The sequence below is a fragment of the Pararge aegeria genome, chromosome 10, assembly GCF_905163445.1.
Source record: "Pararge aegeria chromosome 10, ilParAegt1.1, whole genome shotgun sequence".
Lineage (NCBI taxonomy): Eukaryota > Metazoa > Arthropoda > Insecta > Lepidoptera > Nymphalidae > Pararge > Pararge aegeria.
In genome coordinates, this window is record NC_053189.1 from 6,364,710 (window position 1) to 6,383,018 (window position 18,309).

At 36.3% G+C, this 18,309-nt stretch overlaps 1 protein-coding gene across 1 annotated transcript; it reads left to right on the plus strand.

The window, feature by feature from the left end:
* Window positions 1-4,647: 4,647 nt before the first annotated feature.
* LOC120627145 lies at window positions 4,648-14,436 on the plus strand. The gene is made up of 10 exons (XM_039895014.1): window positions 4,648-4,737; window positions 5,715-5,740; window positions 5,835-5,865; window positions 8,027-8,046; window positions 9,291-9,357; window positions 9,523-9,621; window positions 10,354-10,535; window positions 11,588-11,701; window positions 12,278-12,367; window positions 13,769-14,436. The coding sequence occupies exons 1-10, from the start codon at window positions 4,665-4,667 to the stop codon at window positions 13,934-13,936; spliced, it is 870 nt and encodes a 289-aa protein (XP_039750948.1). The 5' UTR covers window positions 4,648-4,664; the 3' UTR covers window positions 13,937-14,436.
* The last annotated feature ends 3,873 nt before the right edge of the window (window positions 14,437-18,309 follow it).

Consider the following 18,309-nt stretch of genomic DNA (forward strand, 5'->3'; position numbering starts at 1 on the left):
ACTAATTCTAAGTAGCCTGGCTAAGGCGCGAACAAATTCTTTATTAAAGTAAGGTAAAGCATGAAACTCATTACGTAACTTAAATAAATAATAAATAAATAAATAAATATACTACGACAATACACACATCGCCACCTAGCCCAAAAGTAAGCGTAGCTTGTGTTATGGTAACTAAGATGACTGATGAATAATTTTTATGAATAATTTTATATATATATACTTATTATACCTATACATATAAACACCCAGACACTGAAAAACATTCATGTTCATCACACAAACATTTGCCAGTTGTGGGAATCGAATCCACGGCCTCGGACTCAGAAAGCAGGGTTGCTGCCCACTGCGCCAATCGGCCGTCAACAAAACTTGAATATTGGTTGGTCTTATTAACTCTACTTAAATATTGATATCGTAACTTTAAATATATTTTGGTTTACTTTGTCCTACACATTACAACTTCTTGTCGGTATTATAAGTGGGAGGTGCTGTACTCGACCGATTCGAATTTGGCAATTCATAATCTGTAAATTTTCTCTAGTCTGTTCTAGTGGAAGGCTTTGGTTCCACTTTTATGACAAAGACGTACCGCCAAGCGATTTTGCGTTTCAGTGTGATACCAACTAATACGATTAGGGTGTTCTGGATTTAGTATAACTGCCATACCCCTCACAGGCTATCCTTCCACCATCTTAGACTGTATCATCACCCTCTAAACTAAATGGTCTCCTTTTAGAATGATGACGGTTTTAGGCCGACTGCGGATTGGTAGACTTCACACACCTTTGAGAACTTAATTGAGAACTCTCAGGCATGCTGGATTCTAACGATGTTTTCCTTCACCGTTAAAGATAGGTGATATGTCCGAAAAGTCAGAGGTGTGGGCTGGGGATAGAATGAGATCACCCGAAAGGAGGTCGCAGCGCCACTAGGCTATCAGTGGCGTGCTGCCTACCCTAAAATTGATATATAACGTATAGGAGGAGAATTTTCGCAACTAATGCAATTTTTCTGCTGTATGCATACCCTGGTTAGAAACCCTGTGCACGCCATTGTAGGCTATCACAGCTTTTTTACTTCATCATCACTTAAGTACCAAAGAAAAAATCGTACCACACGGTGAGTATCATGCCATGTTGATGGATCGTAGAAACTTCGTAGAGACAAGACTGTACTAATCCATCAAGTCGACTCGTGGCGCGTGGACTAATTGGTTATTGGGCTTAAGCATCAATAATTGACACCGCTTATTCGAGGTGAGGCGAGTCGCTGGGAGCCGCTGGAAGCAAGGGGCCCAGCACCGTGTATTGTGGAACTCCCTACAAAAGACCTATGTCCAGCAGTGGACGTCGATTGGTTGAAATGATGATGTTAATGATGAAACCGCTTATTCGTAGAAAATGGCCTACGACTAAATAAATTACTATTATTATTAGGTGCGTACCCTGAGCCATTTGTCGACGCACTTGGCGTGGAACTCGTGCGCGCACGGCTACACGCGCAAAGTCTGCCTCGCCTCGAACTCGCACATGCAAACTACGCACGATGTCTGCTCGCCTGGTAACAGAATGAAACAGTGTTGTTTGATTATCAGCGTTTGACTGCAATCTCACCTGGTGGTAAGTGATGATGCAGTCTATAATATTTAATAATATTTTTTCTATTAATATCAGTCAGTAATGCGGCGATCATCGGAACGTTTTTACACGTTCCCGATTAGTTTGCCTGCTTAACCTATTATGCAGTCCTGAAAAACCGTTATGTGTTCACAGTTCGCAAACCGACACCACGCGCCTACGTAAATTTACGTCAATTTAAAGTTAAATGCCTATAAAAAGATATCTACACAGCCTATCACGGTTCTGCAAACGTCAATGGCTTTCTTAATAAAAAAAAATCCTTGTGAAAAAATTAAGATAATAGAATCTAAGATAGATATTTAAGCTAGATATCGAAAGCTAGATTGGACACAGATACTATATTTATATTACAAAAAAGAGCTCGCCGTGAAAAATTGAAAGAATTATATATTATATATAATTCAATCTTTGTAAAACATAAATCTATAAAGAAAAAGGTGGATATAAACAATTGACTTACTAGAAACTGATATAAATTAGTGATATCAGCATTTCGTCTTAGCAAAGTAAATAAAACCTTTGTGGGGCTGAGTATATGCTTTTATAACATGACTCCGAAAGTAATATTAGTTTTACCATTATATAAGTTTAAAGAATGTATAAAACACATTTATCGATGTTACTATACTATTGATGAATTTCTTAATGGCAAGGTTGCCTGGAAGCAAGCCGCTCCGCTTTCATCTCACACAAAATAGAAGAAGAAGAAGAAATACTTTATTGCATGTATAACATACAGGAAAAGAAACAGTAAGTAGTATACAGTACACAATGTAGACATGCAAAGGCGGCCTTATTGCTGCAAGCAATGTCTTACAGGCAACCTTTGTAGATAGAAATTACAGCAAAAGAACGGGACAGTGCCAAGAGTGTTGATACATAAATACCAAAATGTAAAGATACAAATACATATATAATTTAAATAAATGTACGTAATATATAAATATAAAATATACATAATATATATAAATATATAACAAACATAATATATATAAGTAGGTAGATTTTGACACACAATTTAATAGCAAGAATATAAAGAATCTACTTAAAATTCCACCACTCATAGAGAAGAGAATAGAACCAAGATTGTTAAATTGTAAAACGATGCAGGAAAAGTGCTACTGCTGAGTTTCTTGCCAAATTCTTCTCGGTACAATCTGCAGCCCGAACCAGTAGTAAAGTCACCACAAACAGACATACTTGACGTTTAAAAAATGCTATTAGGCCTACTTGAAATAAGTGAATTTTGATTTTTTTTTAATTTCAATCTACACTTGACTGCATAGCAGCGGAAATAGCTTCTTCCACTTTGCAAGATCTCTCTTCTTCCAAAAAACAGTTGGCTGATGCATCTGCCCCAGAACACAATGCTTTTGCTGAAATTTACTAACCTCAGTAAGCTACCTGCCTGTCATCTCAATAAATAAAGGAATTTGGATATTTTAGTGTGGAGCTGGCTTACCTTTTGTCCGCCATTTTATTTTAGGTTGTAGTGTGTGCACTATAGCTGCAAAAACCGCAGCACACAAATATGTGTAGCATATTATTAGTGAATAGTCTTAATTTAATACAAAATAGTATTAATAACGTTAGAAGCTGACTCCTTTTTGTTGAATATACCTCCAGTGTAAATAATTCATTATTTTGCATACCTGTTGTTCCTAATAAAACTTAATAAATAAAACATAGGTGCAAATACATTACTACAAGTTCCTTAGAAATTATTTTCCTAGGTACTGAATTTAAAAATAATGGCTTAACTCCACCGGTTGGCTACATTTTTATCCAAACTAAGTACGAAAGAATATCTTCGCCACATAGTAGCCGATAGGGTAGGTATTGTTATGACTGTCATACCGTTAACGGGTAACTTGTAGAATTATAAAAAAATCTAGCCAACTGGGAGTTACTCTCACGCACTTAGAGTTCCGTACCGTTATCTATAAAAACCCCGAGAAAGTCAAGTTTTTTGTACGAGTTAAATGATTGTTTTATTTCAATTTCATAAATTTTTTTGAAGCGGTCATAGCTCATTGGGTCGGAGCTCAACTTCAATTTCAGGGGGGCGAAGTTCGAATCCCAGCACGCACCTTGGAGGTGCAGTTCCAAGTTATTTGCGTTTTAAGTAATTAAAAAATCACTTGCTTTAACTCGAGGAAACCTCATGCAGGTTGAGAACTCTCAGTTCCTCGAAAATGTTCTCACAGGTGTGTGGAGTCCACCAATGCGCGTTGGGCCATCGTGGTGGACTACGGCCTTAACAACTTCTCATTGGCGGAGGAGACCCGTGCTCTGTTGTGGGCCAGTAATGAATAATGATGATTGTGAATTATTTGGAAAGCGAATATAATATATAACTAAATATTCGGTGTATATTTCAAGCCGAGCCGAGCGAAAATGAGCAAAGAAATCACGTTTGTTTAAATGGATCCCCCTTAAATATTTATTTAATAATGTTTATTTGTATTCGTTGTCTCAGCGGCAACAGAAATACATCTTTGGACGTTCGATTGGCGTAGTGACCCTGCTTTCTGAGTCCAAGGCCATGGGTTCCATTACCAAGACTGAAAATTGTTTGTATGATGAAAATGAATGTATTTCGAAGTCTTGGCGTTTATCTGTATATTAAGCTTAGCTTACTTTTAGATGGTGTTGTGTGTATTGTCGTAATATGTTTCTTTATTTCTTAATTTATCATCAGTGATAATTTTAACTGACTAACAATCACAGTTTATGAGATACAGCCTTGTGGTAGACGTATTGATAGATAAACAGACGGACGGACAGCGGTATCTTAGTAATAGAGTCTCGTTTCCTCTTTCGATATGGAAACCTAAAAAATATTACGCGTACTTTACTTTATGCAAACCAAAGTCCAATTCAATATTTTATTATTACATTAAGCATATGAATGCATTAACCTGTTTATTTTTACATGTTTGAGGTTTTCCTTATAATTTACCGTGTAAATGGGATTAATAATTTAGTTTAATACAGTCCAGTTACTTTATTGTGTTACAAAACATGTCGCCATTCGGGAATGTTTTAGTTTTTGCTTTGTTTTTATTTTCCTTCCAAAAAACAAAATCAGAAAGCGGTAAGATTTTTTTCCATAGCATCAAAATATTATAATTATATCAATTTATATTTATCGATCTAATTCACATATAATATGTACAATTTATAGCTAGAAGATAATTAAGTGAATATAGTATTTATATAAGTTAATATCACCATATTTCTTTGCCACTTGGTAAGTTGCTATCAAAATCCATTCAATTAATATGAGACTTAAATCCAATATCAGGATTTGCTCTAAATTTCCTAGAAAGTGATTTATTAAAGACAAAACAAAACTCAATCGCTTTTATTCGGTTCGTAGCGACAAATTATATAACAAGGTAAGTGATGTCTAATACGACAATAATATAAATCGTTGGACATTTTTATGACATGGACATATGCTTTAGTATCTAAGTAGGTAGATATATTGTTAACATAACTTGAAGAAGAAGATAAAAATGGATAGCGTTTTGCAGAAAAATAATTATTTGACAGTTTCCTCACATATAAAAGTAAGATAACTATACCTGAAAGCGATGATAGCATCCTCGCATGCACCTCTAACTTTTCGTAGTTATGTGCATTTTTTATTTAAGCAATTAAATAGGTGAAAGAGAACGTGAGGAAACCTGCTGGCCTATAATGTTCTCAACCGTGTGTAGCCTACTAATCCACACTAAGCGGCCAACTGCCTAAACCCTTCTTTCCTTTCTGAGAGGGTGAACCATGCCTAGCAGTGGCGTGCACTTCATACATGCATAAAAGCAATGCTAACCTAAAATTTTGAAATAGCTCGTATGGGAGTAGGATTTTTACACTTAATGGAATCTTCCTGCTTTATGGTCTAAAACCCTGTGCACGCCACTGGCTTGAAGTGAGCCGCTAATGGGTTTTTAATGATGATGAACTATACCTATTGTTATATCATATTTCTCGTTACAATCAATTGACACTAGCCCAACCGTGGGATCGACATAAGACTGATAATGATGGCTAAATCTAATTTTTCAGATACGGAAATTCCTACGACAACTGAGGTACGTATTTGGTTAAATTCCATTTTATGCAAATGTATTATAATATTTGATTTGAGTATAGGATACTTCTAACGATGTTTTTTTTTAATTTCAGCATGTGAATTTGACCCATAATAGTGGATCTTGTAAGTATATTTTTTTATGTTTTGAAGAATATTAAAGTATATTCTTTACAAATCAGACCTGATAATAAAGACCTGATAAATATTGTCGGAGATAAAGGACATAACTCTTCACAAATAACAGCAAGTAGCAAGGCATATGGGACAACGATCGAATGCATGCGTACCATACCACTTAATATTATAAATGCGAAAGTTTGTGAGTATGGATGTATGGATGGGTATATGCAGTGGCGTGCATAGAGGGTATGCACAGGGTATGCAGATGATATAAAATGAAGAAAATCTCCAGTACGAGTTATAATTACTTAAGGGTAGGATTTTTATAACTCTTACAATGCCTAACCTTAAGTTTTTTATAACTCGTACTGGCGATTTTCTTCATTTTATATCATCTGCATACCCTGTGCATACCCTCTATGCACGCCACTGGGTGTATGTATGTATGTATCAACTAAAATAATGACAACCTCAGTATAACATGTAAAATAATAGTAGGTACATGATAATTATGAAGTTAGCATCAGATCTATTCTAGCTTCTCGATTGACTCATACGCAGACGAAGTCGCGAGGGTCTGCTAGTATAATATAAAAACTGGGGTTGCTTAAATTCAAGACCCTAGGAACGCCACTGCTGCCATTTAATACGTACACATAATAAGTCCATTCACTTTAACTTGTCCCCTATAAGGTGCTATTCAAGATAGGGGGACCTTATTTCACAAACGGAATCCTACCTTGCGGTGTCTAGTGGTAAGTAACTTTATCCTGGGTTCCAATAAGTAAAGGTACTGGCTTTTTCTTTGTCAAGGCACTACCAGTACCAGATCGGAGTAAGGAAATATGCGCTGCCCTCTTGCCTCGAAGAGCACAACAAGCCGTCTGTCATAGTTTGTATAACTAACAGTTTTGATGACCTCTGTGGCGGAATGTTCTTATAATTATGAGGTCTTCTCTAGTGGAAGACTGTGGCTAGGTATACTTCGGAAGTCTTCTCTATTGGAAGGCTAAGGCCGTGGCTAGTTACCATCAACAACGACGTGCCGCCAAGCGACAAGCGATGTGAGTTCCAGTGCGGTGCCGCGTGGAACCCGATGGGGTATGGCTATAAAAGAACTGTCATATATCTACCAGACTAGCCCTCATCATCTTCAATTATCACTTACTACCAAGCAAGATAATTTTTTTGTGATATTTAAATAATAAATAAATAAATAAATAAATATACTACGACAATACACACATCGACATCTAGCCCCAAAGTAAGCGTAGCATGTGTTATGGGTACTGAGATAGCTGATGAATATTTTTTTATGAATATAATACACATAAATACTTATAATATACAGATGAACACCCAGACACTGAAAAATATTCATGTTCATCACACAAACATTTTCCAGTTGTGGGAATCGAAACCTTGGACTCAGAAAGCAGAATTGCTGCCCACTGCGCCACTCGGCCGTCAAAATGAACAATGAAAAATTAACTTTATTTAACTAAGATAAAGCTTTATAATGGGTAATATTGCGGTATAATGGGATAATGGGTTACTCTCAAGCTAAAGGCATCCCCATGCCATATTAACATTGTACAGGTATACGCTCCAACTGCACAGTCTTCTGAAGAAGACATCGAACAATTTTACATCTCACTGGTTCAGACTTTGGAGAGTATTCCCCAGAGAGAGGTCACACTGGTTATATGAGATTTAAATGCCAAGGTCGGTAGAACGAGTTATGATGCCCATGACAAGGGCTAACTTGTAGTGGAATATATAAAACATCGTGGTAGTAATTAAAATGACCGCCAGCTGTTATTCGAGTAGTGTAACAGAGTCCACATTGTGTGTTAAGCCCGCTTTCCTATCAGAAGGTTAGCTTCCACTCAGAGGCTGTGGCGTGCACAGGGTTTCTGACCAGGGTAAACATAAAGCAGGTACATGACATACAATGGAAAAAATCACCTCCAATACGAGTTATATACAATAATTTGGGTATGCAGTGCTTTTGTGCATGTATGAAGTGCACGCCGCTGCTCAGAGGCACCCATCAGTGGATAGTGAGCTGCTGAGGATGAAAGTGATGAAATCCTCCCCAGACAACTCACAGTTCTCTCTAGTTAAAATTAACGACCTAACATGTTTTTTTTTCTTCTTTCAGTGTCCTTCAAAATAAGTATAGTAAGTAATCACAATTAACTATTTCTATATTCATGGTATCAACCCATTACTGGCCCACTACAAAACAAGGGTCTCCTACAATGAGAAGGTTGTAGGCCTTAGTCCACCAAACTGACCCAGTTGGTTGACACTTCATACACCTTTGAGAACATTATGGCGAAATCTCAGATCAGGTTTCCTCACGATGTTTTTCCTTCACCGTTGAGCCGAGAGTTTATTTTAATTACTTAAATCGCACATAACTTTGAAAAGTTAGAGGTGCGGCCCATCGAAAGTGTAGCCGACGTCCTAGACCCTGGACTATCACTGCTTCCATATCTATCTTAGAATAATATAATATCAGTTAAATCTCTCTCATGAAGCCGGACTCAGTAACCTAATGCTTGCCACAGACCAAACGTCATAATTTGACTTCTCATCAAAAATTGGCGTATTTTCATAACTAAAAGTTATGCTAGCGGCTACGGTAGGAAGTGAAAGGTCTTATTTAGGAATGGTCGAGAGAAGATGCCGTAGGCTCTTCTTATCCAGTCCGCCGCAGACTGTTGGCGCACGCCCGACCTTTGCTCCCCCGAGAAGGACCTCAGGGATTTGCTATAGATTTTCTACTATTTATAGTATTGTAACTAGTACTATCGATACTATTATATAACTTTCTCGCGTTGCGTAGTCATATACGCGATGATGATACGCGTCAGAAATCAGGCAATCTATAAAACCGATTTCTAAAACAAATGTTATAAAAACTAAAAAGTAAATAAATCAAGCTTGAATACTATGTGCTACAACTAGTTTCCAGTTGCGGAAAAATATGTAACTGACTTTGTGGAAAATGTGCCAGTACCCTGACATACTGAATACATATGCGTCACCTTTTCGAGGTTACAAGCGTGAAGTTATTTTGAGTGATTGCGTAAACAATGCATATTTAAGCGGTAACAGCATTCGCGGTTGTATTGCTGTCATTTTAATACTTATGTTGTCTGTCTCAGAAACTCTTCATCAGATCTATATGCAATTTAAATGGAACCACTTCGGAATAATCAAAACATGAATTTGGCAAATACGCCTATTTTTGAAGATGACTTCTTTCTCGACCCAAACATACAAAAAAAAAACAATCGCATTGATAATCTTAATAGATGATGATATATCTTAATCTTAACATGTCAATTGATATATTAAATATTACACAATAAGTAAGTATTTCTTATTTTTCATTATAGTTTTACCTTTTCTTTCAGGAAAAAACTGAATGTATGGAAAATAACACAATTAAACCAACAGGAAGCAATAAAAAACCTCCCCCTGGTAAGATTTACGATTTTTTTTTCTGGTCAGGTCAGTTAAGTTGAAATGTTACAAGTCGGTAACTTTAACAGATTAGCCTGCATTTATCTTAGACTGTCTGTAGTCTGGAGAATTGGTGACGATTTAATTATTTTACTTTCTGATAATGTATATTTTTTTTTCTAGATCGTCGTGGTGGAGCAGATGAGGATCAAGATGAAAATATCGAAGATTTAGGTTCAAAAAGTAATCCAGCTAACACTTGTAGTGCGTATACTACTAAAGGTTAGTAATTTTTTCGATTTCGAAGTTGTTACGTTTTCACGTTACCTAACTAGGTGGCGTCACAAGATCCTAGATTGCGCTATTTAAATTATCACAAATGAGGCCCATATATACAACTTCCAAAGATTCGGAGAAATCGGGCTCTTGGAGGAAGATCTTTCCATCGCTACGTTCCAGCGCAACCCCATAGCTCCCTTTCAAAGTGAAACTACTAGCTGTGTTGAGGATGTTTTGGTTTGGGAAAAACTTACGGGTTCTCTTCACTTCTTCACGACGAAATTGTAGTAACATATTGCGTGAGACTAGTGACGCTTAGTATAACAGCCTGTGTTCATGTATAAGTATATAAAAACCAATACTTTGTGTTTTACTTGTTTAATGGGTAATGTTTTCTCATCACCAACTGATTGTATTTTTGTTATTCCATTGTTTTTTTTAAGAATTTTCACTTCTGTTGGCGTTCTTTATGACTGTCTCTTGTTTTTGCTATATTGTCCACAATAATCTTATTTTAAAACTGTAAATGGGCATAGTTCCTGGGCCTGTCTCCGTTATTAGTAAGCCGGAAACGTTTTTTGACGTGTATCATCATCATTTTCAAAAAAAAGATATCTATGAGAAAGAATAGTAAGAAAAATCCTGAGGAACAGCCAACGGAGTTGCCAATTTGGATAACTTACAAAAAAAAACGTTTTTAGTAGTAGTTTTGCATAAAATATTTTTTGTCATCAGGTCATTATCACATTAATCCTGCAAATGCGTTTGAAGTTTTTTGTGACCGGGACAATGAAGCTACGTGTCTTAATCCAAAGGAAAATCTCGGTGAAAGCGAAGTAAAGAGCTCGGCAATAACGTTAGGTGATGAACTTTGGCTGAGTCAAACAAATTATACCATTTCATCACTTTTCAACAAAGTAAGTTAAAAATTCGTGCCAGTCACGACTTTCGTTGTCGAAACATGGACACGTCAAATCAAATCACTCAGCGTGCTTTAGAAAGAGCTATGCTGGGTATTTGTTGGAAAAATAAGGTCTGTAACGCAGTGATCCGCCAGAAATGGCAGTGGGCTGGTAACGAATGGTATACCGTTAAATTAGGATAAAACAACGTAATCTTGGTTAAAGTAATTCCACAGATATTTTTTAGTTGTATATTCTTCTAGAATATCGGGTGCAGTTTTTAAAAAGAACTTTGTTGTTTAGCTGTAGTACTTAATTCTTTAAACTCGCGATAGCGTATGTATAGATACTCTAGATAACCGCTAAACCCGTGGAATGCTGGATTGAAAAAGCGTGAAGGTTTCAGCTGTCCCCAGGAGGTATAACTGATCCGAGCTTTGGGCACTGAGCTGGCTACCATAACTCGCTGATACCTACCAAGATAAGCACAATAATTTCCTTGGAATTTAATTTTACTTTGATTGACAACCCTGATAGGTCGCTAATGTAAATTCAGAATACAGAGGAATTGCGTTCAAGGGATCGTAGCGATAAGGTGAAATTTAGGATGAACTCACAACTCTTTTGTATGTTTTATAAATTTTAAATGCATATACAAATTTTCAGAACCGACAGGATGATGCTACAGTCGCTATAAGACTAATGTGAAAGGCATATACTAATTCCGGCATCGACGGTAGGAGAGCCGTAGCTTAATTGGAGAAATTCGCAAAGTCGCAGGTTCAAATCCTGTCGGTTCCGAAAATTTTTATATGCATTTTGAATTTATAAAATTGATAGATCCTCCAAGTGTAAAACACTAATAAAAATTACAAAATTTTTGTATGTTATTAACAAGGCGGCATTAAAAAAGATCGAATGAGTGATACGTCTGTACGTATCGTACGTACTATTTATTATTTACTGTGCACCTTGATGTATGAAATTGTGTCCCACTACTGCAGCTGCTGCTATTCTGTTATAAAAATTGACAGCGTAGTTACATTATTAAAAATTTGTCATTTCAGGTTGCACCGTCACAAATATCGTATCTCCAATCAATATCAACAAAAGTAATTCAAAAAATAAGGTACTACTATAGCACTAAAGACGTTACAACTACGCCAAATGTACACCTTCAGGTACTTAAGTAAAATACTAGCACCATCCTATGCTAGCTTTATACAGGGTAAAATAAAAAATGCCAGAAGGCTCTCGGCCTGTAGTTGTTTACATTATATCTAACATCTTTTGTTCTACGACTTTCTTTTAGATTGATAGTTTGTGAAATATTCAATATTTTAAATAGACACCTCTACTTGTAACTACTCTGTAATGTAACATCGCCAACAGCATGCGATCCACGACACATCGTGCGGTCACTAACCCGAAAACGACACCTTGTCGAATCACATGTTTTGGTTTTGACAGTGTAATGCCACTTTACGTCAATTAAAATAATTTATAATTTTTTTTTCTTTGAAATAAATTAATACTAAATTTTGAAAAGTCATTGAACTAAAGTTGTTTTTATAGGGCTTGACAAATAGAATTCTATATACTATCTCATATTTCAAATCCAAAATGGCGAATAACATTTTTTTTCACAACTCCCTAAATATAAATATTGAATTAAAGGGCTTGACTTTTATAATGTAAACGATATTCAAAGTCGGTGTTTTTTTTTTAAATTTGTCATTTAAATATTATATTTACAGGCTTTGCTGTGGAATGACCATTCAGTTGGCTCAGATATTACAAAACAAATGCCTTTGAAATATACCGTTGAGAAAACTGATTTGTGTTGGGTAAGCGCAACAAGAACTATACCTATAGCCTTAACACAAGATTTGCTCGTTTGCCATAGATGAGTCGTTTTCATAATAAACTCTATGTCGTCAAAGTATAACGGACCTAATTTTTAATCGTTTTAGAGTCGCAAATCCTGAACTTCTGATTTTTGTCCTGCAAACGTTTCGTTAAAAGAAATGTCGGAAAAATTGAGCATAAATTAGATTAGAGAGCAAAATTAGATCCATTTTAAGTTGTATAAGTATTTCCATACTCGAAAACGACTTCTTGATGCAAGCGAGCAAATTTTGTACGAAGGTTTCTTTCTGTTACTTACTATTTCGACGATTTCTGTAGTCTCTTAAGAGGAAGGTCCCGACCTCTAAATTAATTGGAGGCATGCCTTTGTTGGGTAGGGTGGTAACTAGCTACGGCCAAAGCCCCCCACCACTAGACTAAGCTTGAAAAAAATCAGTTATGACATTTTCAGCCCGAGACTCTTATTGCCCTGGGGCTCAGAACTGCGCCACAGAAGTCGGTCCGTACCCAGCCATGGGACATTAAAATGTTATGATAACGATTTGATATGTAAGAACAGCTGCTTAGTTTTCAAGACTATTTTGTATTGTTTGCACTATCGACCAACAAGGCCTTAATAAGTACCGCCTAATCCAACGAGATTCCTTGGCATACATCAACCGTTTAACAATAGTTATCACCTAAGGGTTGGTTAAACTTTTTTTTTCTATAGACATCGCTAAATCATAAGGCATCCGATTTAAACGATGCCTACGTTTAGTGAAAACAGGCATAGTCACCGAGACTATTTTATACCGTAACAAGTAAACGGATAAAGTAGATATAAGGCATGCCCGCTTTCACTTACGACGAACAAGTCACAAAACCGTCCACAAAACATACCTAAGAGCACACGTTTTTTTGTAAAGTCATCGCCTAAATTATTAGACATTCGATTAAGGCTATGCCTAGGTTAAGTGAAAAGAGGTATTAGTATTTTTAGTCATATGCCAGTTATTACTTTGGCAACCACTCTATTTAGACCAGAACAGAGCAATGAAGCTTGGCGATACTTCCCTACATATTCAAGTACTACTAACTGTTTTTTTTTTAATATACTACGACAATACACCTTTCGCCATCTAGCCCCAAAGTAAGCGTAGCTTGTGTTATGCGTACTAAGATGACTGATGAATATTTATATGAATAATATATATAAATACTTGGAATATACATATAAACACCCAGACACTGAAAAACATTCATTCTCAACACACAAACATTTTCCAGTTGTAGGAATCGAACCCAAGGCCTTGGACTCAGAAAGCAGGGTCACTGCAAACTGCGCCAATCGGCCGTCAAAGATGTTGAAGATAATAAACTCCTTTCCTTTTCAACAGGGCATCACAACTAACTCTTGGGTATGCAGCGACATAATGCTCCAAGATAGTTCAAACAAAAGACTACCTGTCACTGATTTTTTTATTGGAGAAGCAAAAGCTGGCGCTGCTGAATCCGAACCAGTTAAAATTTATTTTGAACTTCTTGAATTATGCTTTTACAAGTAGGGGAAAACGGGTCAAAACCGTTTCGCTAAGGGTGAAGCGTTGATCATCAATTATAAACCACAAATTAATTGAAGTAACCACTGGTAATAACACATAAAATAAGACGAGTCTCATAAGCTATTTAAAGGTATAAATATGAAAAATTAAAATATGCAACCTCTGCTTGTTACCGTTATTTTGTTTATTTTTTATGTATTAATAATTGTTAAAAATAAGTATGCTATAGAATTTTACTATTTTACCCGTACAAGATCGTATACCGGGGTTATACAGTATTAGTATTATACTAAAAACGTTACGTTTTGTAAAACAACGCCATCTAAAAATACTTTTATGAACTACGTCGAGTCCGCACCCATGATTGGATAAAAACTAACGCGTAGAAGAAAGAACGCATGCAATACATGAGTAGAAATCTGCGCTCGCATGTTTAAGCACTTCCGTTAAGCGATTTCGTTCGAATAATTAATTAAATATTGTTTGTATATAAATAAAATATAATTATAAAAAGAGTACCTATTGTCCTATTTTATTTGTAAGGAGATTAAAAGTCCCAAACAAGATGTAACTTGTCGCAATTTTTAACGCTACCTAGAAACAATATGAAGAACTCCCTTCGCGACTTTACCGTAGTAGTTTGTATTCCTGCCGCTAGATGGAGCAAGTGAATACCATCATATTATTTACAAAATAAAATGCAACAATTTACAAATTTAAATTTTGTATTAAATTAAAATACTATAAAATAATGTTGGAAAAGAGCAATCTGCTAATTTTCTTTCCCGATGTTCTCAGTGGAATCTACCTTCCGAAGCGGTGGTAGAGTCATTTCAAAAAGACTTGAAGTTTCAAAAGTGCTTATAAACTAGGCCAACTTAAAATTAATGAATTTTGAATTTCTAATGATACAATTTACATAAACATTATTAATTGCTATAACGTAAAATGAAATGCTTATAATGTATACCAATATTATAAAAGCGATAGTTTGGATGAATGTTTGTTACTCACGTCAGAACGGCGGAACGGATCTGAATAATAATTACCACAAAGATAGATTTTAGCAAATAGTCTATTTTTTATGACGGAAAAACGTACGATTCCGTGGGTTAAATTTGTTTCGTTTTTTACAGAGAAAGAGATCGATATGGTTCTTAATATAGTGTATAAGGGGTCAGAATCAGAATTTTCAAAATAAAATTTTCTACGCGAATGTCGCAGGCAACAACTAGTAGATAGCCGTTATTATATACAGCCTTAAGCACAAATCGGTTTTCACATAGAGAAAAATGTGTGCGTAATTATGTACTTACACGCTTTAAAAGTTATACTTCTTTGGTAACAAGGTAAAAATTTTATCATTCGCCTTATTTTAAGTTTTTTGAAAAAACCACACTAACAATAGAAAAAAAAGTATCTAATACATTGAAAATTTTATTATAACGCGTTATCTAGTTATCTCATTATCGTACAACCAAGTTTAACTCACATTCAAATCTGAGATTTTGTTATGAGCCCGCAGACTTTGACAATTGAAAGTGTACCTGTCATAACTTTTTGTTAAAACTAGAATGTTGACTAGCTAACTTCAGGGTGTCGGTTTTTCGCGACGGTGTGCACATCGTAAAAATTAACTCTCCTAATTTTTCTATAACGCGCCAAAAGAAGTATAACTTCAAAAACACCGCAGGGAGTTTCTCTTTTCCCCCTTATAGTTCAAAATAGTGCAGTTTTAAATCCGTGCAGATATCCACGCGATGTCTTCCTTCACCATAACATAGTCGGATTCGATGTAAGTATAAAATCAATCAATAAACTGCTGGACTAAAAGCTTATCCCGACGGGAAAATTGCCTATAATCACCACGCTGGGCAGATGGTTTGGTAACCGCAGTCGATGGAAGTAGAAGCACAAAGATCGCTGCTGCCCGTTTTCCGTTATATTTCCTTGGGACCGCCGTTCATTGTGGTTTTTTAGTCGCCGTGACTTATGATCGCCAAGTGGAGTGCTATGAAGATATATGGTAGATACGTGGCAATTTCGCGACATATAGCGCACGCAAACGACCTCTATGCGGGTCCCGCAAATATAAATCCCAGGAAATTATTTGAATGAGCGAGTTTTGTCGCCCAGTGACATTTAATTGTGGGCGCATCGTGAGCGACCTTAAATGACAGCGACAAAAAGTCAAGGGGAAAAAAATCATAATTAGGCGGCCCTAGGTCGCCTCGTACACAGTGGCGTGCACTTCATACATGCAAAAAAGCTCTGCATAACCTAAAATGTTTGTATAACTCATTAATGCGAAGGATTGTTCCATTTTATGGCATCTGCCTTCTTTATGCATACCCTGGTCAAAAACCCTGTGCACGCCACTTCTCCTAAGACACCACACAACTACCTATGCTCTGATCTACCGTTACCACAACGCATAGTTGTAGTTAAGGAGAGTGTTATTTAAAATCTACTAATAATCTAATAATCTAACTAAAGGAAATTGTTTACAATTTTACAATAAATTACCGGTTGATATCTTGGGGATGTCACTAAAGAAGTTCACAGTTTGTATTAAGCGAAAGCTTATAGAAAAGTCCTATTATAGTATAAAGGATTACGTAAACGATAAAAAAGCTTGGGTGTAAACAATTGCTCTAACCAGGTTGCTTCTTTAATATTTTCTAATGACAATATGAGATGGTGATAACAAAAAGAACACCCGGCTAAGTTTGTTGTGGGCTTCTTCTTAGACCAGGGCGCGATTGGAACCCTCGTAGCTTTAGTTTTAAGTTTACGATTGTAGTTATCGCCATCACTACTCACTGCTATGTACACATTTTGTATATAATAACGCATCAAAAGTGCCATCTATGTGCCTATTTGAACTAAAGAAGAAATATTTGACTAAAAAAAAAAAAATCGTGCCCTTCTTTTCTAACCAGGGACACACAGTGCACACCACTGAGTTATACTTACATTATTCTAAGAAAATTTCAGCAAGCATTGCTCGGGTCAGCTAAAATATTCATCACACGGCCACTGTCTGTCGCACTCAGCTCTTATATTCCCGTAAGTATGGCAAGGAATAATGTATGACACCGTACTTTGGTCTACTCTACTACCTCGATGTTCAAGTGGTTAGCACGTTTTGCTACGGGTCACGAGATTCTTGGTTTAATTACCAGGCTGTAACAAATAATGTTGGGTAATGAATTGTCCAGTTGTCCACCCCTATGCTCCGGGGACAACAATCAGCCGTCGGCATCCTACGTGGCGTTAAACTTTGCGTCTAGCTTGCGACCAATCATAGCATGAGCAAGTCTTGTAATTGGACGAACGCATGACGCAAATTTTGACGCTTGTAAGACGCTTCGGTTATTTCGATGTTATAATTAATATTCGCTGAAGCTATCAAACTTGCAACCACCTCGCCTTCGCCAGCAACCTGATTTTTAGCCTTTTGTCCCTGTAATCACACAATCGTGCGACAAATCACGCGGCGCAACCGGCGAAACGAATAGTGACTAAAGAAACGTATCGAAATTAAAGGAAAGGACATGCTAACAAAAACTGAAACTAAAGCCAATTTTTAAGCCGAAATTCCACGTGCTGCAAAATTACCCGATTAAATAATTTATTTTATGAAAACTGAAATATACGTTAATTGACCACCTTTCCAACACACCTTGTTTCTCTCCCATCTTTGAAACAGCAATTTCTTCACTTATATGTTGTTTGTTAGTGTTCAGGGCGGCAAATATTATTATTTTCCTGAGCTTCTAAATAGCTAGATCGAACTGTATCTAGATGTGACTGGTGGAAGGGATATATACAAAGCTCTGACCTTTGACCAATCAGCAGTCACCCAGTGTGGCTATGTAATCTCAGTTACCTAGCCACACTGCCCGACTGCGGTTTTGCTAATCTGAAACCTATCCGAGCAATCCTTCGAAAACTCAAATCCTATGTAACATACCACTATTTACTTACATATATAATTAATTAGAAATCATCCACGACTTTGTAAGTTTTGTTTTGGTTTCTAAGGATAAGTTCTTTTTTTCTTGGATCAAAATAATACAGCTTAATATTACCTATACACTTGAAAGTTTGTGAGGATGTTTGTATGAATACATACAATACACCAAAAATGAAAAAAAACCCATACAGCCTGTATATAATGGCATTTCATTTGCTTACTTCTTCGAACTACGCAATGTGTTTTGATACTGTTTAAGTTGCGGAATACCGTACCAACAATTAGTTTTCTCGCATGCATATATAATAATAATAATAATAAATATATTACGACAATACACACATCGCCATCTAGCCCCAAAGTAAGCGTAGCTTGTGTTATGGGTACTAAGATGACT